This window comes from Mus musculus, chromosome 12 (genome assembly GCF_000001635.26).
Source record: "Mus musculus strain C57BL/6J chromosome 12, GRCm38.p6 C57BL/6J".
Lineage (NCBI taxonomy): Eukaryota > Metazoa > Chordata > Mammalia > Rodentia > Muridae > Mus > Mus musculus.
In genome coordinates this window covers 87,304,708-87,329,815 of record NC_000078.6, presented here as the reverse complement: position 1 = coordinate 87,329,815, position 25,108 = coordinate 87,304,708, and the positions used below count along the sequence as shown (strand labels likewise).

At 42.5% G+C, this 25,108-nt stretch overlaps 1 protein-coding gene across 1 annotated transcript in view; it reads left to right on the top strand.

Moving 5' to 3' along the window:
* Sptlc2 (serine palmitoyltransferase, long chain base subunit 2) overlaps positions 1-24,758 on the top strand; it is an 83,298-nt gene extending 58,540 nt beyond the window's left edge. The window contains exons 10-12 of the mRNA NM_011479.4: positions 15,630-15,765; positions 16,989-17,118; positions 19,796-24,758. Coding sequence (NP_035609.1) covers positions 15,630-15,765; positions 16,989-17,118; positions 19,796-19,915 — 386 coding nt within the window. The 3' untranslated portion in view covers positions 19,916-24,758. The remainder of the gene's footprint in view (positions 1-15,629; positions 15,766-16,988; positions 17,119-19,795) is intronic.
* The last annotated feature ends 350 nt before the right edge of the window (positions 24,759-25,108 follow it).

The following is a 25,108-nucleotide window of genomic DNA, read 5'->3' as shown; positions in this document are numbered from 1 at the left end:
GACAGCTTAATAACCAGAAATGAGAATATGCCTAAGGGTTGAATCTGTATTAATTGTTTCCTGTGATTTTTCTCATTCTCTAAACGTTTGATCTGTATGCTCCTGTCATCTACTTCCACCGTATTAAATGTTAAAGAAGAAACTTTATCAAGGATGCTTTTACTTTAAAAAAAAATTTTTTTTTGTACCGATGGGCAGTGAACCCAGGCTTTGCACATAGTAAACCAGCTCCCTGCCCCTGAGCTCCACCTCCAACTCCGTGACGCTTCTTTACTACAGTAAAGCAAGAGAGACTTCATCGGTGCAGAGACCACTGCTACAGTGAGCCTTAGGTACGAGCGATTAATTGAGTTCAGTTGTGACTCCAACCAGGAAATACGGGAGTTTGTTGTTAAAGAGCAGGATTCAAGTGTGGAGAGGAACTATCAGGGTAAGGGTGCTCTTTACCTTCAGAGTCTTTGCTGAAGGCAGATAGCAAAGAGATACCACAGCCAGGGGATTTTCTCTAATCTGATTTGTCAAGTTTCCAGCGCAAACTGGACTCCTCAAAGACAGGGGAATCTAATGTGTGACTTGGTCAGAAAAGACTTGTAAGTTGTTAATGTCAGTTTGGTGCCAGAAGAGACTCTCCCTCAGTGACACAAGACCTCCTGAAAGCACACTCTTGGAGTCCCTGCTTACATCAGAGGCATGGTAACTTGGTAGTGTTTGGCCTTGTTCATATGCAGGAGAGCTTCAAAATAAGGTACAAGAGCAACCTAATGTGAGCCATTGCTGTGGTACTTGTTAAAAATGATGTTTCTAAGCCAGCCGCATGACTGTAATCACAGGAGGATTGGAAATTTAAGGCCATCCTGTGCTATGTGGGACCTGTCTCCCACCCCCATCCCCAAAGGATTCTAGGATGTCCTACTAAGAGCCCTGATAATTATTGTCATGAGGCTCATGGCATTTTAAAGAACACTTCAGTCAGAAAGCAAGCTAGCGTTTATAAGACTTAACATGTTATTTATTTAGATTTGAAAGCTTGTTTACATCAAAGGGAACCAAAACTGAACACACCGGTTATTGTAAAAGAGAAACATACATTGGAGGGCAAGAAATGAGATGTTGATGGTAAAGCTCAGCTGCCAGTTTCCATCATTTTCTGAGACCTAACTGCCTAGGGTCCCTGACTCCTGACACCTGGGGGGGGGGGGGGTGGTCAGAAGTCAGCTAGGGAAGGAAGATTGTGGATTCGGACCTAAGGTCAGGATTGGTAAGGTTGCTTGGAATTGATTTTTTTGTTTTTGTTTTCCCTCCCCATTTTGATTACTCATAATTTTTGTAGCCTGTTAATTGGAGATCCCAAAGTTTTAGTAAATAACATACGAATGGCCTTGGCCACAGGAGAAAGTTTTCCTTAATGTTCACTATTTGTAAATTCCTAACTTAACTGCCTTGTCTTCTGACTCTGAAACTACTTCCTTAGACTCAAGCCAGCCTGTCCCAGTAATTGCCCTTCTTTGTTACCCCTGGGACTAGAGGTGGGTGTGACCACACGGGAAACTGTAGGCAATTCCTCATCCCTTTGGTCTGTCTAAAGTGCTACCTATGTTCTAGCTCCGTCAGAGGGGAGACTAGTCGGACAGATTAGGACCTCTGTCCTGGACTAGGGAAGTAACTGAGTGGTAGAATGCTTATCTAGCATGCTAAAGGTTCTGGGTTCTGAGGGAGAAGAGAGGAAGGGCGAAGGGGAGGGTCTCAATCCTGAATGACTTGGCACCCTTTAAATTTTGGTTCTTTATTTTTTTCAAAGGCTCTTGGCCTCTTTTCTTCCTTTTGTTCAAGGCCCCGTGTTACTGACTGCATTAGCAACCATTCTGCTAAACTCTTGATTATATTGAATCAACAACGTTAAGCCCTTGCCCCTGCTGCTTGGTGCACATCCTGTGGCAGTCCTCAGGAAATCCTATTTTTTGGCATTGAAACGAATTAAAGGATTAAGCAATTGCAAGGGAGGGGGTGGTAAACTCTGTTTGTGGGAGGAATTTCCCCGCCAGTGTTAGCAAAAGCCGCTCTCGCTCTTATATGGAGATAGAAAACCACGGGGCTGCTTTGGAGCAGGCTCTCTGGGCATGGAGAGGCAGGCCTGGCTGCTTTGATGTCCTTTAGTCTGGCAGTGGCCCTAGCTGAGCACTTTGATGCTTGATATCCAGTCTAGCAAAATAGGGGCTCATAGTTGATGAACCTGGTTCCCACCCCTTTACCCCAGCATTAACAAAACTGTTAACTCTTGTTTCCTGGAAGCCTTTACAAATACCCTTTTACAAGATGCTTCACAGAGGCACTACAGTTTTATAATAAGCCTGTTGGAGGTGCATTTATTTCCTTTCCTTTGGGGCTCTTAAGTGGCTAAGAGAGTTTATTGGGCTTTTTTTTTCCTTGTGCCATTTATATGAAACTTAAGAGGAATGTGCTATATAGTTTGTCTTAGGTTTTAGTTAACATTTCTTTTGGTTTTGTTTTTCATGGGGTTTTGAGATTCTCCATCTTTCTCTGAGTCAGAAAATCACCAGGACAGAGTTCAGTTACCGATGCAGTTTGGTTTTGGTTTTAAAGTGTCATTGTTTTTTGTTTTTACATGTTCTGTCCTCGCCTACCCCTTCCCTGGTCCACTTGCTGCTTTGTGGTGGGACTTTCAGATGTGATAACCTGGAGTTCATTCTGCATCTCAAAGGTCAAGCGTGTCGTGTGCTCACCCGCTCGCTGCCATTGGTTCCCAGCTCTCTCCTTTCGTAGACACTGTTGGGTTCTGTGTATCCTGTGTGGGCACTTGTGACAATGCTTATAAAGTCTGCTGACCCAGAAAGATTGTTAAGTTTTAGTCCTGTTCTACAAAGTGCATTGCTAGATATCATCTAAATGTGAAAATTATGGAATGGAAGTTCCTTAAAGTTTAATCTTTACATTATCAGTATATTTCTGATGACATAGAAGTGAACTTCAGTCTAACAAAGAGATTTGTAAGATAGGCAGGAATTATACGAACAAGCGTCAAATGTTTGCCACCACTACAGAAAAGATTTTACTGGGGTTTTTTTTTTTTTCTTTAGTTCTCTTTCAGCTTTTAGCACCCCCTCTAACATACACCTGTTCTTGTAGGAATGTACACAGATCATGGCCAAAAGACTTGGTTTTGTTGTTCTAAATTTTGCTGCTGTTCTTGGTAATTACTTGTGTGTATGTATGGGAGTGCAAGTGTTGGTCCTTGTCTCCTCCCCTGTTTCAGGCAGGGTCTCTCCATTGTGTGTGCCTGGTTATCTGCCCGGGAGCTTTCAGGGATTCTCCCGGTGCTGCTCCACACTGTAGGAGTGCTGGGATAAAGACATGAGGCCCTACATCTGTCTTTCTGTGGGTTCTGGAGAACCTGACCTTAGGTGCTCATGTTGTGTCACAAGCTCTTTACCCACTGAGACATTTCACTAGCCTTTCCCAGCTTTTTCCCTCGGGATCCTTCTGAGTCAGCCTCCTTAGCACTGGGATTATAGGCTAGCGCTGTGGCTGGCGCCTGGCTTTCCCTGTGGGTGCTGGTGATCCTCAATCAGATCTTGTGCTTGCACAGAAAGCACTGCAGCAAATAAGCTTCTCCTCACCTCCTGCCGCCAGGCTTTAAAGTGTCTTAACACGGGACTCTTTCTGTGCCTGTTCAGACAGCAGAGCCCATCCCCATTTTAGTAATGAGTGGTCTTCAGAACAGCAGGCCGTCTGCTTGCCATCCCGAATACTCAGATTTGTAAAGGTAATTGCCTTATATGGTTATTATTACCAGGTGATATTGTTCCCAGAAAATACGGGGAACTAGTTGCACCTGCCAGTAGAAAGGTAGCAAGATTGAGGATAAATATATGAGTTTTTTTATAAGTCATGAGTCAAAGTGACAGGCGAGTGAAATAGTGAGCACACTTTAAGGTGGCTGTGGCTGTATGTTACACATTAAGATTGTGCACTTAGAATAAGAATTACAGAATCACTCATCTGCTAAAGGGATGCCTCTAAGGCTAAATTCAGTCCCCCAAAACCACATTGTGAAAGCCCCCACAAGTTGTCTGCTGATTCCCACAGATACCTTTTGTGTCCACACACACACACACACACTAAACTGTAAAAAAAGGGAACAAAAGTGTACCAATGAACTAGAAATGGGGAAGAACCTCCAGATGACACAAGTAAGCGGGATAGCCGTCCATTGAGTCTTTGAAAGTTAACGGGCTCTGACCTCTACTCACTCACAGTGAGTTTAATTCTTATAAATTTCTTAATTTTAGTATGTGCATGAATATTTTGCCCACATGTATGTCTAGGCACTGCATGTGACTAGTGCCTTTGAAGTCAAGAAGAAGGCATCAGTTCCTTTGGGAGAGCCACAAGATGGGCACTGGGCATCAAACCTGAGTTCTCTGGAAGAGCAAACAGTGCTCTGAACCACTGAGCCATATCTCCAGCCTCCAAGTTTTGTTTTAGAAAAGTGTATGTATGTGTGCACATATGTAGTAGTATATGTATGTGCCACCGTGCATGTGTGAAGTCAAAAGGACAACTTGTGGGAATTGAATCGTTTCTCTCTGGAACCAAACTCGGGTCACCATGCTTGGCAGAAAGCATCCTAACCCTCCAAGCCTTGTTGGTTCCCCCAAATGAATGTTAGGTTTCTAGAGCAGCAACCCTTCCAGTTGGTTTGCCCCATGGTCTCTGCTTTCCTTTTGTGTTCCGGATCTCCAGTGACAGCATTGTTTTGTAAGTTGTCCAGACAAGAAACCCACTCAGATTTTCTTTCTTTACTCCCTGTATTTAATCACCAGGGCCCCTGTATAGTGCTTTTTACTATATTTGTACTTAACCACTTCATTCTATGGCCAGTGTTATTTTCTTGACCTAGATTTCCTTCCTTTTCGCCAGTCTTCTAGTAAAGTGATCAGTCAACCTAAAAGTGACCTGAGAAGATCAAGAAAAAAGGCATTTCTGGATGGGCAGTGGCGGCACACCCTTTAATCCCAGAGGCAGAGGCAGGTGGATCTCAGTGACTTTAAGACCAGCCTGGTCGACAGAGTGAGTTCCAGGACAGCCAGGGCTACACAGAAAACCCTGTCTCAGAAAAATCAAAAAGAAGAAAAAGAAACAGTACAAGAGATCAGGACTACAAAAGTTATATGCAGAGTTCTGTAGAATTTTCTGAGTTCATGGAATTTGCTGTAACAAAATACACAACATGAGCCATTTAAAAGGACGGTTTATTTCTGCTCACAATCTCAGTGTTTCAGGCTGCAGTCATTGTTTTGTTTCTAAAGCAAATCATAGGGAGCTTGTAGTGGCGCAGAGCTGCTCACCTTGGGACAAGCAAGAAGCAGAAAGAAGCAGAAGGGGTCCGGGTATGTAGTTCAGGGCACAGCACAGGGTAAGTATTTCTAAAACTTAGGAAAACGGGGCTTACTGTGGTTTCCTCCCTGAAGCTCTGATTCACTCATCAGCAAGTGTTTGCTATTCTCTGAGCTCGCAAGCTCTGCCCTAGACTGAGCCTTAGGTCGCTCTTCATCTTTCATAGCGCCTCAGGCCAAGCCACACCTCCTTTTCTGTGTTTTCATCCTTATGTCTTTGAGCCAGGTTGCTGAAAGCCACGGATGCTTTGGTGTTCTGGTACCCTGTTACAACACAGATCTTGGAGACGACAAGTGTATAGTTTGCTGCTGGACTCCGGTGCTTCATAGCAACATCACTTGAGTGAATCAGGACTTTTTTTTCCAGTTCAGCGTCAGGGAGGAGCTAGTCCTTGTTGTGGAAGCAAGCCCCATGCTGGCAGATTTGATCTGTTTTTTTAGGGTGTGTGTAGAACTGTGTCTACTGAGTACTGCAGTATATTATTGTTGTTTAATTACCTTATTTTTATGTGCATTAATGTATGCTATAGTACCCCTGTAGGATGAATTTTAAATGGGGCAGGTTTTTTCTAACCTGGCTAGCTCCCAAATACATGAGACAGACTTAGAGATTTATTCAACAAGATTGAAGTCCAATAACTAAGCAGATATCCCTAATCCTCTGTGGTACCTACCTAATTCCCAGCCAGATGCCCCAAGTTACTTGCACTCAGTCTCTCCTTGGCTCCCTCTGCTGTAACCATGTGTAATTATGGAGAACTCCCTTGGCAACGACTCCTCATGACGACCATGTTTTCTTTCCTCCACCTTGTGACCCTTTTCCCTGGGTCCTCAGCCAGTATCAGTATCTCCTTCTACCTGGCTCTTCTCTCTGGGGTCCTTGGCTAGGATCAGGAGTCCAGCCTTCCTCTCTATGCTGCCCAGTCATTGGCTAGTCATCCTATTATTAACCAGAGATAATTGGGGAGCGTTCTTTATACCACATTTATACAGAAGATTCTTCAGTACTCATAGCAATGCCTGTGTCCTGACTGTAACTGTATCTCAGGGCACAGAAATCAGCATCTGAATACACAGTGCACAAGATCAGGGCCCAACAGCCCATGAGGAGACTGGAGGCCAACTTTTGACAGTTAAGTTCTCTCCTCCTACCATGTGGGTTCCGTCACAGAATTCAGGTGTCATCAGGCCTGGTGGCAAGCACCTTTATGTGCTGAGCCATCCCATCAGCCTCAGCATGTGTCCCCAGTGTTTTGCTTTCCAAACTATACAATGTCGTCTGAGTGTTTTTAGTGAGATTCTTAACTCTTACTTGACCTTAAAAGTTTGGGGGGGATGGTCTCAATATATAACCTAGGCTGGCCCTGAACTTGATGTCCTTGTCCCTCAGTCTTCTTAATGTTGGCTTTGCAGGCTTTCAGCACTATACCTGGCTTGAGCACTTTTTCTGTAGTTAATGTTATTTAATTTGATGACACATTTCATTATATGACAGAAATAATCTGAAGTAGAGCATATTCATGTATTTTATTGAGCCTCTTATAAACCAAATGTTTGTGTGTAAAGAGTTAACAAGTATAGTGGGAAGCAAAATTTAGTTGGTTTTCTCCAAGTGCCAGAAAAAATATCAAAAGAGTGGATATTTGTTACTTTTGTTATCAATTCTAAATGTTCAATTTCGTGGCCCTGATACAACTCAGATGTACCTTACACTGACTTCTTATTTGGGTGTCCATACTCGCAGACATAAGATATACCACTTTAAAACAGCAGTTAAATAGTCAAATTCAGGTATTCTTGAGAAGTCATTATATTGCCCATATTACCATATTTGATATTTAGATTGTAGATTCCAGTCATTCTAGTCATTTTTTTTTTCTCCTTCAAAAACTGTTTCAGGAGAACTTTTTGTTAGTCAGAGTTGTGTTCATGCAGTTTTGCTTTAAGCTGTTAAATCCCCAGTTGACTTTTTCTTTGAACACGAAGGCTTTCCATGCCTTTGTAGTACAGAGGTGTCAGTGAACTTTTTCTCTGATAAAGAGCTTTGTATTCTTTCGCACTCCACTCTTTTCAGGTATACTGTCCCCTCACTCTCCCAAAAGGCAGTCAGAATCACGTGATAATTTACTAATTCTATATGCTAGCCAATCATAGCAGTAAACTTTCTGAGGAAGGTGTCATGGGAGTGGAAGTAGACAGACAGACAGAAGAGAAATATTTTTATAGACACTATCATGTGATCTGTGTGGTTCATAGGATTATTTGGAAAAGAAAGGAAGGGCCGATCCTTTATGTTTTCACTTCCTGTCTCAGGACGAGGGCTTTAAGTCTGTTTTCATAATACATAATTCCCTTCTTAGAAATCCTTGGAACACCCAGTGCTAAAGACTTTGGTTGTCTCTCCCTCCCTTTTTTTCAAGTTTTATCTTAAGCAACAAAGGCTAAGAGTGTCTGCCTACCCTGGCACGCCCAGAGGCACCTGTTTTGTCAGGGAGTGGTGTTTGTTTGTTTTTGCAGTTTATAAAAGAGTAATAGCTGGCCATGATTAAGATTTTGAGTAGAGAGATTAGAGAATTAGCCTCAATTCCAGGTGTTGTTTTTAGCTTCAGGTGATTTTCCAAGTATTTGGTGGTTATTAATTTTATTAATGCAGTGACATTCATGTGGTAAAGTGTACAAATCTTAGGTGTACTGTCCATGAGTAAATAGCATGTAACTACCATCCTTGGGTGCCATTCCTTGCCCCATTCCTCTGTGCTGCTTTGGTTTTTGTTCTTCGTTTCCAAGACAGGGTTCTTCCGTGTTGGCCAGGCTGGCTATGCACTCAGAGATCTGCCTGCCTCCCCAGCGCTGGGATAAAAGGTTTGTGCCACCACATCTAAAGTCTTACTTTTGAAGCTGCAGACTCAAACACATGTTCTTGCTTGTGGTATAAGTTACATTTAAAAACCTAAACTGGCCAGGCCAGTGGCTTTTAATCCCAGCAGAGGCAGGCGGATTTCTGGATTCGAGGCCAGCCTGGTTCTACAAAGTGAGTTCCAGGACAGCTAGGGGCTATACAGAGAAACCCTGTCTCGAAAAACCAAAAAAAAAAAAAAAAAAAAAAAAAGCCCTAAACTGAAATTTTCTGCTTTTTCAGCAGGTGACCCCTGGGTATGCCTGTTAAAGCAGAATTAAAGTTATAAGCCAAGTTATTTTGACAGTCAGTGCTTTGTACATAGGTCTCTTGGAAAGTTTATAGCTATCTGTTGTAGGAAGGCCTACAACATCTGTCCAAGAGAGCCTCATAGTCTCTGTTGGTGCTGATACAGAGCTTTGTGTTTTGGGGTTCTGTGTATTCCTGACTGTCCTGGAACTTGTTCTGCAGACCAGACTGACCTCAAACTAGATCTGCCTGCCTCTGCCTCCCAAGTGCTGGTATTAAAGGCATGTGCTACCACTGCCTGGCAAGAGCTTTCTTTATAGGTTTCATTGACAGTCTCTAGCCATCTGTTGTATGCAGGAAGGCCTTGAAGTTTCTGTGAGTGCCAATAGAGAGAACTTCCTTACAACTTAAGATGACATCATAAGAGTCCCAAGAAACCAGGAGTAGGACTGTTTGTCAGAATTATTTTTTAAATGTATAAAATACACTTGATACATCTTCTAGATCTTGGGGCCTGGGAAATGTCTGACTGGGTAAAAAGCTAGCCTGCAAGGTGCACTGAAAATGCCATTGCCTTCTATGGTGGGATTGGCCTGAGCTCCAGGCTTAGCACAGTAGGAGAAACAAGAGACTTCATGAAGTTGGAAGGCCAAAAGTGACTCCTGAAAACTATCCTCTGACATACACACCTCAATCAACTATTTAAGTAATAAGAATAACTTCAAGTTAACCTGACCATGGTTTCTAAAGATCATCTTCTGGGTCTGGGATTGTAGCCCAATGTTAGAGAGCTGCCTGCCTGTGTGAGGCTTTAGGACTGAATCTGAGCCTCTGGCTTCAATCCCAGCACTGGAAAAAAAAGAAAAGCAAACACAGCAGTGATTCTCAGGATGACAAGGTGATCAGCAGACAAAAGTACTTACCATGAAGCCTACTGTTAGGAGTTTCACCCTTAGAACCCACACAAAGTAGGGAAGGACCAACTTCTCAAAGATGCCTTTGGACTTTGCCCATAATTAAACAAACAAATAGATAAATAAATAAATGTAAAAAGTTTTAATCTTTTTTAGTGCCATTGAGGGATGCACATGATCATATTTTATTGTATTCATGTATAAAATTCAAGTATATCTTAAGTACTGTGACTCTTGAAATATATATATTTCCTCCAGGATAAAAAGATTGTTTGAAAAATAGGAAGAATTCAGACTGCTTAGAGCTCTCCATGTCATGGTCTTAACGTTATTTTTATATGTTTATGAGGATATGCCATGTGAGTTTGGGAGCCTGAGGAGGTCAGAAGAGGCCATCAGATACCCTGGAGTTGAAGATATGGGATAGTTTTGAGTTCTCTGATCTGGGGGCTAGCAAACCCCCTGCTTGGGTCCTCTGTTAGGAGCAGCAAGTACTCTCAACCACTGAGCTGTCTCTCCAGGCCCACATCTGTGTTCTCTCTGAGACAGCAAGGGTTAAGAATTAGGTGTAATATATATCTGTCCTGGAAGTCCATGTTTATTTGAGTCTGTCTGAAATAACTTGCTCAAACTTTGGGACGGAAACTGAGCTAACAGATTCGATGGAATAGTCTTAAATGCTTGCAATAGCTGGTGTCTTATGCTTGTTAGAATTCAGTGTGTTGAGCCAGTAATGTGATGGCAGCTTAAAGACTTCATCTGATAAGTCTTTGTTTTCATTTTTGTTTTTAAGGATAAAATCAGACTATTTCAGGCTGGATGTATTGTAGGTTTCTGTAATCCTAGCGCTGAGGAGGCAGAAGCAGGAGGAGTTCAAGGTTAAGGCCAGCCTGAGGATCATGGGAAGTTCCAGACCAGTCTGGCTAAACGTAATAAAGGTGTGACAGGCATACTTTAGAGGACAGTCTGTATTACATAGTCTGGGCTGCAAGGTAAGACCTGTCTCAAAAAAAGCAGCAACAGATGATACCATTTCTGACTAGAGAGAAAGAGAGAAGGTTTCTTTCTAGAAAGAGAGGCTGGCCATGGCCACGTGGAGAGAGGGGGGAAGGGAGGGAGAGAGAAGGAAGGCTAGAGATGATAGTAAGAAAGGTGAGAGTTTAAGAGAGCAAGGAGGGTAAGGCATGCCCTTATGACCTACTTTCTCCAACTAGGTCCCACCGCCTCTAAAATTTCCAACATCTCTTAAAATAGCACCATCAGCTAGGGGCTAAGCATACAAAGCCATGATTGTGGGGACAGTTCATGTTCAAACCTTAATAAAGGGCTTGTTGATTGGTGATAGGGCTAGTAGGTCTGTGATAAGGCAAAAGATTATATGTAAATTTCTTTAAAAAAAGATTATACTAATACACAAATATGTTACTTTTGTTTTTTTAAGATGTATTTATTTAATGTATATGAGTACACTGTAGCTGTACTTATGGTTGTGAGCCATAGTGTGGTTGCTGGGAATTTGAATTCAGGACCTTTTGACCCTGCTCGCTCTGGTCGGCCTGCTTGCTTTGGCCTAAAGATTTATTTATTATTATATCTAAGTGCACTATAGCTGTCTTCAGACACCAGAAGAGGGCATCAGATCTCTTTATGGATGGTTTTGAGTCACCATGTGGTTGCTGGGATTTGAACTCAGGACCTTCGGAAGAACAGTCAGTGCTCTTAACCGCTGAGCCATCTTTCCAGCCCCATCACTTAGTTTTAATGAAGTATTATTTATGCACAATAGTAAAATTCACCAACTTTTTAAGTATATATCTCTACAAATTTGTACAAAAACATAATCTTACAATACCATGATCAGGGCACTGAATATTCTCATCATCTCCCAAAACACCCTTATGTCCCCTAGCTGATGAAGCCAGCTCAGTCAGTCAACAAGGTCTCAAGGGAGAGAGTGAGGATTAAAAAGAAAAAGATAATTAGACTACACAATACAATAACTCCAGCCAGTTTAGAAGCTGAAGCAAGGTTGTTTTTTTGTTTTTTTGTTTTTCCTCAGTCTGCTTTTATTTCTTTCTAGGTACATACAAAGAATATAATCAGTCCTAGGGCATAAACTAAGTAGTCAAGGAACAAACAAAACTTGAACAAAGGTCCCTTGATTACTGTATTCAGGGTCTTAACAAGACCCATCAAAATACAAAGAACACATTCCTCCGTTGTATAGGACTACTTCTTTGTCCTAGCCCAATGTCAAATTCCTGCCAAATTCCTAAAAGGCTGCCCCAAAAGCTCTCCACACCTGGCTGTCTGCCTCAGTCCCTCTTTTTGACCACCTTTGATCTCTTGTTTCTACAGTTGTCCTCTAGGATTCCATTCTAATTCATGCAGCATGAAATCTTACTTCTGTCTTCATCTAGCATACTTTGCAGAGCAAGATTGTGGTAGATTTTGTTTGTTCTTTTTAAAAACTATTTTCTATTCTTACCGTAGTTTTTGGGTTGTTCATTTGTTGGTTTTGCTTTTGTTTTCTCTTTGAGCGAGGGTCTCACTGTGGGGGCCCACACTAGCCTAGAAATTGCCATCCTCTGGTCTGAATGTCCAGCATGGCTACCATTTTGAACCTACACATTATAACTTCAATAGCATCATAGCATCCTTGTTTGCTAATACTCTTTGTCATTTTTGGTCTGTTTTTGTTTTTTGACTTCCCACTTAGTCATATGAGCATATTATTTAGCCTGTTTGTTGGCCTACAGTTTTCTTGGTTGTCATATACTTTACCAGTTTGATACTCTATTTTGTTGTATTCCCTTCAGTATCACTGAACTTTGCTCTGAGAATCAAATCCATTTGAGACTTACTTTTGAGGTTTGTTAAGGTATATCAAGACTTAGTCTTTGGCTTTTGGTTTTTCGAGACAGGTTTTCTGTATAATGGTTCTGGCGTCCTGGAACTTGCTCTGTAGTCGAGGCTGGCCTCACACTGAGAGATCTCTGCTTGCCTCTGCCTCCAAAGTGATGGGATTAAAGGGATAGGCCAACATACCCAATACCCAGCCCATTCTAGGGTTAATTTACTTCCACTACTAAAGCGACATTCTTCTGTGGGCTATTGTGTGCATTGTGCCATCTTTCTATTTTCGTGGGTGAATAACTATTGTGAGCTCTTTGTAAGTGCCAGAAATTGTTGGAGCTACTGCCTTCTGGAAGAATTTCCCAATCCTTGGAAGTTTCTTCTTATACATGTGCAGTTCTGGTATTGCCAAAGCTCACCTCCCTCCTCTTCTACTTACTGCCCAACAAAGTCCTAATCAGTTTGACCTCTCCAATTCTGATTTCAACTGACAAGATTGGGTCCACCTTCTTTGTGTAGCAACCTGGAACTTGCCTGTAAGCATTAAGTACCTGAAGGTTCACCCTGCTTCCATCTCTGAAGGAACATTTTCAACATTTCTTGTTGCCCTGTGTCTGACAGCTGTGGTGTTTTGTCCAGCTTTCTATTAAAGGAAGGTAAATCTTGTCCCAGTATTAAGGAAGGCAAGGGTGGAAGTAGAAGTCTCCTGTAAAAGTGAAGGAAGAAGCCGGTGATGTCGTTCACTTGGTTGAAGTTGCTCTGGCATGGTAGCACTTGTAATAACTTAGAGGTAGAATCAGGAGATTCAGAAACTCGAGGTCATTTTCAGATACTTAGAGTATGTGTGTAGTGAATATATGTATTTTGAATGAGAATGGCCCCAAAAGGCTCATATATTTGCATGCTTAGAGTCCCCATTTGATGACTGAGAAAGATTGAGACCTTGGAGAAGGTGTCACTGGAGGTGGACTTGGGGCTTCAAAAAACCCATGCCAGGCCCAGTGGTTCTCTTCCTGCTGCCTAAGGACCAAGATGTTAAAGCTCTCAGCTATTGTACCAACAGCATGCCTGCCTCACCATATTCCCCACCATGGTGATAAAAGACTAATAAACCTCTAACACTGTAAGCAAGCCCCCAATTAAATGCTTCCTTTTAGCCAGGCTTTTACTCTCAGCACTCAGAAGGCAGAGGCAGGTAGATCTCTGTGAGTTTGAGGCTAACCTGGTCTACAAAGGGAGCTCCTTCTTCATCTTCCACCACACACACAAAAATAAAGAGTTGCCTTGCTCAGGGTGCAGACTCTAGACAGCAATAAAATCCCCAACTGGGGCTGGTGAGATGGCTCAGCAGGTAAGAGCACCCGACTGCTCTTCCGAAGGTCCAGAGTTCAAATCCCAGCAACCACATGGTGGCTCACAACCATCCGTAACAAGACCTGACTCCCTCTTCTGGTGTGTCTGAAGATAGCTACAGTGTACTTATATATAATAATAAATAAATCTTAAAAAAAAATAAAATAAAATAAAATAAAATCCCCAACTAAAACATGAAATCCTGTCACAAATTTTTTTCAGCCAATTAATAAAGTTGTTAAGAGATAGAACAAGCATCTTATTCACAGTGTAAGAAATCAGGATGTGTAATTCTGAGAACCCAGTTCTCGGGATCCTTATATAACACAACACACCTGTTATTAGCTCTTGTTCTTTGTTAGGTCCGTGTGTAACTTACCTAGTGGTCCTTGGTGTTCAGGGTGAGTAGTCCAATCTAAATTTCAGGGGTTTTCTCTGATCAACCTGAAATTGTTTTATATAAAGGATATTCATTTGGGGCTATGTGTATCCAGCTTATCCAGTATAGTTTTCCACGAGTGGTCGATAAGTCAGTGTTCTAACTCTAAGGACACTGGAGTTAACCTGTGCATCTGACTGCTTGATGACCTTATGAACTGTATCATCCTTGAATTCTAACATGAGAAAATTACTCCAGCCTTCTCTCTTAGTTATCAATATTTTTTACTGTGAAGAAAAACATATTCTTAGTACTCTGTAAGTTAGTCTTTCAAAACTGTTGTCTTGTTTGGCCATCTGATCATAATGTAATGTTCAATACTTCACTAATTATTTATTCAATTAGAAATTAGAAACCATATTTTAATCCCACCAGAGGTAGAGGTCAGCATATCTTTTGAGTTTGAAGTCATTCAGAGCTACATAGAAAAACCAAAACCAAACAACCAAAACAAAGCCAACTTGTGTTTTAGAGGGTAGCTAGATAGTTTTGTACTAGATAGGCTCTTGCTATCTGGTGACGGTTTTATGGAGATAGCAGTACAAAGTGACTCAGAATTTGAGGTCTAACTGACAGTGTCAATGTTCAGATTTGTGAAAGTGTTTGCACCATGGCAGCTTGAAATGATGTTGGTGTTGGGAGACCCAGATTCTATTTTTGGCAGTGCTTCTTCGTACTTGGTAGCAATAAGCAAGGTGAGTCTCCTAGAGTATAGAATGACGGTGATAAGTGTCCTCCTCACTGTCGAGGGTGTGCACAATGAGGTGCTGTGACTGAGATGGCAGAACTTCACAAATGACACCATTTCTTTCTTTTTTTAAAGGGGTGTAGTTGGGATGGAGAGATAGCTCAGTGTTTAGGATCACTGGCTGCTTTTCTAAAGGTCATGAGATCAGTTCCCAGCAACCACATGGTGGCTCACAACCATCTGTAATGGGATCTGATGTCCTCTTCTGGTGTGTCTGAAGACAGCTACAGTGTACTCATATACATAAAATAAATAGATCTTTTTTTAAAAGTGGGGGGAAGGGAGAGTTATAGTGCCTATGTTAGGCAAGTTCTCTACCTCAGAGCCACATCTTCAGCTCTTAGCCATTAACCTTTATTTTGTACGTTACTATAACACTTGCTGTCAGGTCGGGGCTGTGGCAGGCTTGGTTGTAGAGTGCTTGCTTAGTATGCATGAGATCCTAGGTTTGATTCCCCAGCACCAAACCAAACCAAACTGCTATCAGCAGCTCCAGAGACAACCAACAGGCTGCAGAGGAAGCACGTCTATGTTTCTATTCCACACAGGTTGGTGTGGAAGAAAGGAGTATGGTAGCACATGGCTGTAATCCTGGCACTTGGGAAACTGGGGCAAGAATTCCAAGAGTTCAAGGACATTCAGGATTATACAGTAAAAGTTACCTGAAAACAAGAATAAGAGACCCAGTGAGATAAAAAGAAGTCGAGGAAAATACGTATCTTTATCTTCTGTTCCTTAGTATCATTTTGGCCTCTTCTAGGCAAAGAATGTATACAGCAGTTGGCTGAGAACACCAGGTATTTCAGGAGACGCCTGAAGGAAATGGGGTTCATCATCTATGGCAATGAAGACTCCCCGGTGGTGCCTTTGATGCTCTACATGCCGGCCAAAATTGGGTACATTGTGTGGATGGCACAATCCAGTCTGTCGTTAGACAGAGGGTATCGTGGGGCTGGAGTGAGGGAAGAAGTTGCTACACAGGCAGGAATTCTTTTTTTTTTTTTTTTCCTTCCTTGCAAGCCTTTTTGAAAGAAAATGTCACTAGTAGCCCTAGCTGGCCAGGAATTCACTGTATAAATTGAGCTCTGCCTCCCAAGTACTGGGATTAAAGGTGCTACTCCCATACCTGTCATAGGCAGGGTTTTTTTATTTTTATTTTTTTATTCCCAGCCTGTGAGCAAATTAAGGGAAGAGTAAAAATAAGTCAAGTATGGTGCTGGAGAGATGGCTCAGCGGTTAAGAGCACTGACTGCTCTTCCAGAGGTCCTGAGTTCAATTCCCAACAACCACATGGTGGCTCACAACCTCTGAAATGGGATCCAATGCTCTCTTCTAATGTGTCTGAAGACAGCTAGAGTGTACTCATAAATGAAATAAATAACTCTTTAAAAAAAAAAAAGAGTCAAGTAGCCAATAAGATAAAACAGAAAGCATAATTCGGTAAACAAAACAAAATCAAATTAGAATTCCTTTTTCAGTCAAGCTTCAGTTGTAGAATAAGGCCACAAGACAACTGTAATGAAGTTGTATAACAGTTGTAGAATTTGAGTAACCTTCTGACCTACAGAGCCTCAAACGGCCTGTACCCTAGAAGCAGCTTTAGTCCTAAGTAGGTTCTTTGTTTTAGCTTTTGTTTTTTAAATTCCTGGTCTAGAGAACCAGTCCCAGCAGCCAACCACCCTAAGGGCAGCAGAGAGATGTCCCTGTTACACAGGTCCTCTGTCCTCACAGACTGAAGAGGACAGAGGTTATAACGCAGATTTATTTTGAAATCTTAACCACTATTTCCTTTCAGGAGCAGGCCATCACCTAAAGCAAACTTTATTAGAACTGGTCCTTTCCAGTTACATTCTAACAGAGAACTGGAATAACAGAATTTTTAGAACATCAGTCTTGAGTGTTTAAGTGCCGTCAAATACCCAGGCCAGTAAGACCTGGTACTGGCTGCTATTTCTTTTTTGTGGTTGTTGTTTGGTTTTTCTTTTTCTTTTTCAAGGCAGAATTTCTCTGTCTGCACTAGAACTAACTCTGTAGATCAAGCTAGCCTGGAACGAGTGCTGGGATTGAAGGCCACATCACCAAGCAGTCATTGCTTTCATTTCCTGGTTTCCCTTTGTAGCGCCTTTGGAAGAGAGATGCTGAAGCGGAACATTGGTGTAGTTGTGGTGGGATTTCCTGCTACCCCGATCATTGAGTCCAGAGCCAGATTTTGCCTGTCAGCAGCTCATACCAAAGAAATACTTGACACTGTAAGTACCTTTGATCAATACTAAAAGAGGTTGTGTGTGTATCAGACGGTGTAGTCACCTGATGTTGAGCACTTGGGACCTGGCTGCTGAGACAGTGGCAGGCAGTGCTATTGAAAATGGCCCTTTCTAAGCAATTGCAGAGTCTTCCAAATCATCCATCCAATCCAGTTCCAAGTTCTGGAAAACTGGCTTCCTCTGTGTTGCTTGGTGACAGGGTCTCCATAAGTAGTCATGGTTGCCACAGAACTCACTGTACCACACTGGAGATCCTCCTGCCTCAGCCTCCTGGCTGATGGCATTGTAGGTTTGAGCTTCCTCCCTCAGGTCAGCCTCCACCTGCACTGTTGTCTCCTTCCTCTTGGATCTAAAGCTGAAGGTCTCTTTCCAACTGTTTGTAATTTACGCCTTCTCCTTTGATGCTACCCTTACAAGCTCTTCCTCCATGTGTGGCTGCTGTACATTGGTCCCAGCTAAAGGAGCCTTGCTGGGTGTCCCCTTGAGACCTAAGACGCCCCCCCCCCCAAACACACACCCCCCAAATTCTTTAAACTATAATGGTTTCATTGTGGGTTGGTTTGAGGGGAGTTGATACTGTGCTTTTTTGTTTTTCTTTGTTGGGCACAGACTGGTCTGCAACTCACAGAAACCTGCCTATCTCTCTCTGCCTCCCATCACTGAGATTATAGGATGCCAGCTAAGATCCATTAATCTTAATGAGTTCTGTAAACCCTTGTTTTTAAAGTACCATAACAATCTCTTTGACTTTTTTGTTCGTTTTGTTTGTTTTGTTTTGTATTTTAAGACAGGGTCTCCCTATGTAGCTTTGGCTATCCTGGAGTTCTTTATGTAAACCAAGCTGGTCTTGAACTCACAGAAATAACCTGCCTCTATCTTTAGAATGCTGAGATTAAAGGGGTGTGATACCATGCCCAGCTAACATTTTCTGTTTCTTAACACTTTTGACCTTTCTTCCCTGTATATACAAAATGAAATTTCTCTCATTAAACATACATTCCTAACCGGGCATTGGTGGCACACACCTTTAATCCCAGCACTCAGGAGGCAGAGGCAGGTGGATTTTTGAGTTCAAGGCCAGCCTGGTCTACAGGGTGAGTTTCAGGACAGCCAAGGCCACACAGAGAAACCCTGTCTGGGGGAAAAAAAAAACAGCAAAAAAAAATGTGTGTGTATATATACATACACACACACACACACACACACACACACACACACATATATTCCTGACCTGGGCATAATAATGTGTGCCTTTGGTAATCCCAGCATTTAGGAAGTTGAAGCAGGAGGAGTGCAAGTTTGAAACCTGCCCAGGATACGTAACAAAAACTTTCTCAAAAACAAAACAAAACAGGAAAAAAACTTTAAGATTTTTTTTTTTATTAGAACACTTTACTAGTGATTGATCTTCATTCTTTAAGTGACCAGCATGATACCCCGGTATTGTAAACTGTAGGTGTTATGTGTGAGCCCACATTCTGACATTACCCAGTTGGTCCAGCTTATTGATCCCATTTTTTTTCTCTAGTTGGAGTACTATTTTTAGATAATAAATGTTTCTATACTGACTTTTTTTTAAGATTATAATTATATCATTTTCCCTTCCCTTTTCTCCTTCCATCCCCTCCGGTGTTCTTGCTCTTATTCAAATTCATGGTCTCTCTCTCTTTTTTTAACTTGGGGTGTGTGTCTGTCTGTCTATAATACATACACTCAGCACGTAAAATATAGATTCAATAAAGCTGTACTGAAAAATGGGAAGGACAGGGCATGAGCTCAGAGAGGGCAGTGTCCACGAGTGTCCCCTTACTCAGCAACATAGCACTTTCTCATAAGGATCCATCTTCTCCTTAGAGTGCATTTGTATAGAATGGACACAGCATACAAAAAGTCTGTTAGAGCTGATAGATGGTTTTGGTAAAGCTATCAGGTAACATACCCTTGTACTGCATTAGTATTTCCAGATTCCAGCAGTAACCAAATGAAAAGGGAGTCTCAAGCCAGGCATGGTGGTGCAGACCTTAGTCCCAGCGCTTGGGAAGCTACGCAGAGGGATCACAAGTTCAGGGCTAGTGTGAGTGAGTGTGCACAGGGCCCCACTGTAGTCTCAACATCAGGACTCAGGTGGGCAACTAAGTTCAGCCATGAAAGGATTTACCTTTATGCTGGTAAACAGTTCTAAAATACACATTTTCTTTTACAACATCTTTGTTTATGTTTTCTTTATTGTGTGTTTGACAGTGGGTTTGAACACTCCATGACTTGCATATGGAGGTCAAAGGGAAAGTTGGAGGAGTTGATTCTTTACCATGTGGGTCCCAGGGATTAATCTTAGGGTGTGAGATGGTAGAGGTGCCTTTACCTAGAGACACATTCTAGCTATACTCCTAACAGGAAGCCTGTTCCCTTTCCTACAAACACATTACACTTAGAAGAATCCTAGCCTTTGTAGTCATACTTGGATACTCAGTCCAGTGTGATAGCTGGGCCTTAGCTCTGGGTCAGATGCTGTTCCTGCCACAGCTGTGTGCAGTCTGACTTTCCTGAGTAAGGAAAGTATGTCTCACCAAGATAACCTTGGCACTGATGTTCCTGCTCAGGAGAGCCGTGGGTGCACTTGCACCCTGCTGGACCCGGCTGACCTCTCTCTTGTGTTCTTCAGGCTTTGAAGGAGATAGATGAAGTTGGGGATCTGCTGCAGCTAAAGTACTCTCGCCACCGGCTGGTGCCTCTACTGGACAGGCCCTTTGATGAGACTACCTATGAAGAGACAGAAGACTGAGCCTTTCTGGTGCTCCCTAGAGGGGGATAATTCCTCCCAGGACAGTGTGTGGCCTTTCTGAGCCAATTCCAGGAACCACACTTCAGTGACCACTTCATGTGAAAGACATTTCTGAAGCTACTGAAGGTGGCCACCTTCACTCCAAATGGCATTTTGTAAATAGTAAAAAAACCAAACTGCTTCACATTCTTCCTCTGTTTGCTAAGTCTCACACACACACACACACATATGATTACTTTGTCCATTAAAAATGTTTTATTTTATAACTATTCTACTTGTGAAATCACGCTGACCCTTGCCTGTGGCTTCTGGAACAGGCATTCCCCGCTGCAGTCACCTCATAGGCTTGGATCCATCAAGACCTACTTCAGGCCCCGGCTCTCCAACCGAGAGAGACTCACTGGCCCTCTCCCTAGGGAGCAAGTGCCTTCTGCTGACTTTCCGCCCAGGTCTGAGGTTGCCCCCCTTGTAATCCCTATTTAACCAGTCAAGTCAATCAACCAAAGCACTCTGTCTTTAGTCTTAAGGTAAATGTTACCAAGGCCAGAAGGCTTATGTGACTCCCCGTGGCCAAGGACCTCCTAAGACTGGTCTCTCTCTTTCTGTTCTGCTCACCAAATAATTTATTCATTATCAGAGCTTTCTTCATATGGTCGGTCATAGGCTGAAGATGTATCCAACGTTTAGGTTCTCCCTGAGATCTAAGCCTAATGGTTCCCACCTCTAAAGTTACGACAGCCTCTTGCTGGTTCTGGGTCCAGGTTAAGATTTGACCCTTAAAGGCAAGTGTTGGTCAATCTTTTGCTCATGTTCCACTTCACCATTAGTGGTATAAGTTTTCCGCGTAGACGCTGACCCACCTGAACAGTGCTCTTCCAAAGGCCAATTCTCCTCCTCCTCCTGGGCTAGGAAGATTTTGCCCAGCACCTGGGGCTGGCTTATCTTGTGCTTCCATTGTATTTTTCCCCCTTTGAGGAATTCTGATCAAATACCTCTTTCTTAAACTGGAATAGCCTGTTTTCCTGTCACCGCGGGGTCAGGGACTTCATTCAGAGCTTTGTGCTGCTTGACCAAAGACACATCTGAAGAGCACCATTTTAAAGTTTTGTTTTTTTTCTTTTGACCAAAGCTTAATTGAAGAGAACTTTTGGCTTTATTTATTGTGCTGAAGATGAATTTATCTTTTAGTAGCAATCACGTGTTAGAAGGAAGGACTGAGAACAGAATGGGGGGAAAAACTATTTAGAAGTACATTTTGTATGCCATTCTTTAAAATGATTCTTATTACTGATAAAGATCCCAAACCAAGTCCTTCTGAGGACCTGTCAGCTGCAGTACAAGGACAAGAAGAGAGGCAGTGTCATTTGTGAAGCTCTGTTTTCATGCCCTGGATCTGTTATCTTTGGCCCTCTTGGCATCTGTGAGCTTTTAGCCCTTGGCATGTTCTAAAGTTGTATGTGAGTTTTTTAAAGAGTAGAAATGGGTGAACAGGCTGGGTGTGGTAACCTATGCCTTTAATCCTATATCTCAGAAGGCAGAGGCAGGCTGATCTCAGTTTGAGGTCAGCCTGGTCTGCATAGTGAAACCTGAAGAGGGAGACAGAGAATAAAAAGATTCCATAACTAAGTCCTATAAAGCTCAAATACCTTCCTTCCTCACATTCCATCTTAGAATCCCACTGGAGTACTAAGTATTTTGCACAGCACTTACTATTTAATGATGCAGACCTAATAGGGCTTGCAAAAGTAACAAGCCTTAAGCAGTGAACGCGCCTGCTAGTCTTTTAGCTCACATGAAATCACTTCAAATTAAAATGCTCTTACGGGCATCTAAATTTTTCTGTATGTATCTCTTGGTGCAAAGTTTATTTTGGGCTAAACGTAACTAAGTTAAAGATTTTTGTTATTGTTTGTCGGGTTGGTTGGGTTTTTTGTTTTGTTTTGAAGAGACAAAACCCCTGTGTTCTACCCTTGATCTCTACTTCCGAGAGGACAAAATGGTTTATACACTTTATATGTGGCTGTTTTTTTGTAAATCTGTAATAGAAATCTCTGGCCCAATTATGTCATAAGTGACTATAATCCAAAAATCATAGTGAATAGAGATAGTGAATAGAGACCTGGGCCCTAAATAGATAGATTCAGGCATTCCTAAGTCAGCCATCACCACCAAAGCCGACTGTACTTTGCCTCATGCTTTTCATTTAGCATTGTCCTTACTCCTGTGTTTGTAAGACCCACTTCACAGCCCACGTCAGGAACCAGAAGATAATCAGAATCATGCAGAAGATTTGGCCCGAGGGGCAAGGGCAGGGAATAAATATCTCCTCTTCATAGTAACCTTGTTTAAAGGATCTAGCCTTGGAGCTGAAGAGAGGGCTTAGTGGTTGGGGACACTGACTTCTTTTTCAGAGGACCCGGGTTCAAATCTCAGCACCCACGGGGTAGCCCACAACTGTCTGTAACTCCAAGATTTGATGCTCTCACATAGACATACATGTAGGCAAAATACATAAACTAAAGGTAAATAAATAAAACTTGGTGGGAAAAAAATAACCAGCCCCCTTCCACCCTTCATTCACAGTCTTCACTTCTGACTCAAACCCTCTCGTAGGCTGAAGGGTAGAGCGTCCTCAGAGAGATCTGCCTCTGAGCCTGGACTGACATTCTGGATTCTGCCTCCAGAGGACACTGACAAGTGCTGGTGCACCATATGGGGAGCTGTAGGGCAGACAACCTGCTCCTTGCATGCACAACCATGCACTTTGGTGTTTCTTCCCTTATTAGTTAAGGGTATCCATATCTGAGTCTCTGATGACTGGCAAGGTATATAGCCACATTACCTGGTGTGTAATATATCTTGCAAAAAGCAAGATAAACATCTGGCTTAGATTTCTTGACTTTAGACAAAGGGGGAAATGATACCTGCTACCACCTGTTTTTCCAAACTGATGAATCTACCTAATTGCAGTATTTTGACAAAACCCATAGAAATGTAAATAAATGGTTGCTGTGGGATCAAGTATGGTACACACCTGTAATCTCAGAAGGCAGAAGCAAGCAGATCTAGAATTATAAATTATTCTGTGTTACAAAGTGAGACTCTACAGAAGGAACAAAAAGAGAGTGGACTATTGCTATGACTTAATGTCAGGACGCTGTTCTCCCAGTGTTCTAGGTAAGACACAGCTGCGTGTTCGTGCCTCTCTGCTTCCAACATGGGGTTAGTTAAGAAAAGGAGAGCAGTAGGCTTTCCTCTCTTCCTGTGCCAAGCTGATCAGGAGCTGTCAAGTATTTCTCACAAATAAAACCACGTTAGCCTGGGGCTATGAAGGGGGAGTTATTAAAATCGGGGGTTAGTTAAGAAAAGGAGAGCAGTAGGCTTTCCTCTCTTCCTGTGCCAAGCTGATCAGGAGCTGTCAAGTATTTCTCACAAATAAAACCACGTTAGCCTGGGGCTATGAAGGGGGAGTTATTAAAATCGGGATTCTGCTTGGCAGTTTATCAAAGAATATATAGTGCCTCCACCCCACCCCCTCCAGTTCCAGAACCTATGGATAACCTCTTACCTGCTTACTAGTATACTCAGTACCCAGCAGGCATCTTAATCCATTAAGCTGGTTAATCAAAACACCTTCCAAGTGGAGAAAAGCATATCCTTCCTCCCCTCTGCCTTATCCACGTGAAGTGTGTGCTCGGGCTTCTAGCCAGCGCACAGGGAACAGAGGGAGGCCCACCAGGGATCCTGGCTTGCCTACCGAAGGCTATTGCTGCTGTAGTTTTCAGTGACTTCTGTCTTCTAAGATGCTTTTTCCTGTAGATTGAAAGGTTTCTAGGAAGAAAACAAACGGGAACTTGCTTAGGCCCTAATGATGAGCGTTTTCCTCTTTGTGGAGTCTGAAGGCTCACATTCACAGTTTACCCTTAGGAGCAGCCTGGTGGGCGGGAGCTGTGAGCTTGTTTGCTACGATGTGGCCTTAAAACTGTTACTGTTTCCAGTGTGATGAATTCTAATAAGTCAACCCTGAAGAATGCTGTGGCTCTTGTCCCGTGTCACTGCTTTTGTGTAAAGCTTTGTTCTTTGGGAGCAGTTATTGGAGACGGAATGAAAGGTGCTTGCAAGAACAGCACCCTGATGTGCTCAGTGTCTGTTTCCTGCGCCCTCTGCACTCTTTCCGTGTGCAAGGAACTCCAGTTAACTCAAAGTCCAGCACAGGTCCCAGGTAATTCGTGTACACATCCTGAGTAGAGAATGTACCAAGGGTGGTGGAGTTATCGTCCCCCTTAACACTGTATGTCAGGATTAGTTTAGCCAATAGTTGGAATTAAGAGCTTCCTTACTAGTTTGTTCTTCACAGGACATAGAAACCTCTCCTGTTTGTTTAGCCTGCATGCCCACAGTCTTGATGATCCCTCTCTGTACAAAGGCAGCTAACAATAAGGGACGGGGGAAGAGAAGAGAACAGGTGTCTGTGGGAGAGTTGAATTAGAGTGATCTTGTAGATCCACGTTTTCCCACTGACCAAGTTACTGTAGGCTGGAGTCTGCAAGGTGTACTGTGTCGTGAACCCTTTTCATTCTTGTAATGTTCTTATCATCTGGGAATGTGAGATTTTTAATTTTAGGAATAATCTTACAAATAATCACTCTTCTGTAGCCGTCTTGCCAGATGTTTTATTTTTCTTTATTTTATTTTATTTTATATTGGATGACTGTGAAGCTATACATAGTAGGTTATGGAGGATATCAATTTTCAGAGTGCATGTTAAGAAATAAAGCGAACCTACTTGAGATGAATCATCCCATAAATATTGTTTTGCCCTAATAAAATATTCAGAAATAGACACCTGCCTTTATTCATTCAACCAATAAATAGCAGGCATTAACCTTGATGCCAGTAAGTGTACTGGACCAGCAATGATGAAAAGACAGATGTGACTTCTACACTGGTAAACAAGTATATGAAAATATCTTACAGACCACTAAGGGCTTGACAGAAAACCCAAAAGTGGTAATGGAAACGGGTCACAGGAAACTCCCCTGAGGAAGTGGAATACAGTAAAAGACCTCAGTTAGGAAGTAGAGGCAGGAAGATCATTGCAAGTTTGGGACTAGAAGTTCAGGGCAGCTACACTGTCTTTGCAGGTGGGTGGGAGGTGGTTATTTTATATGTGGGGAGAACAATGAAAAGGGG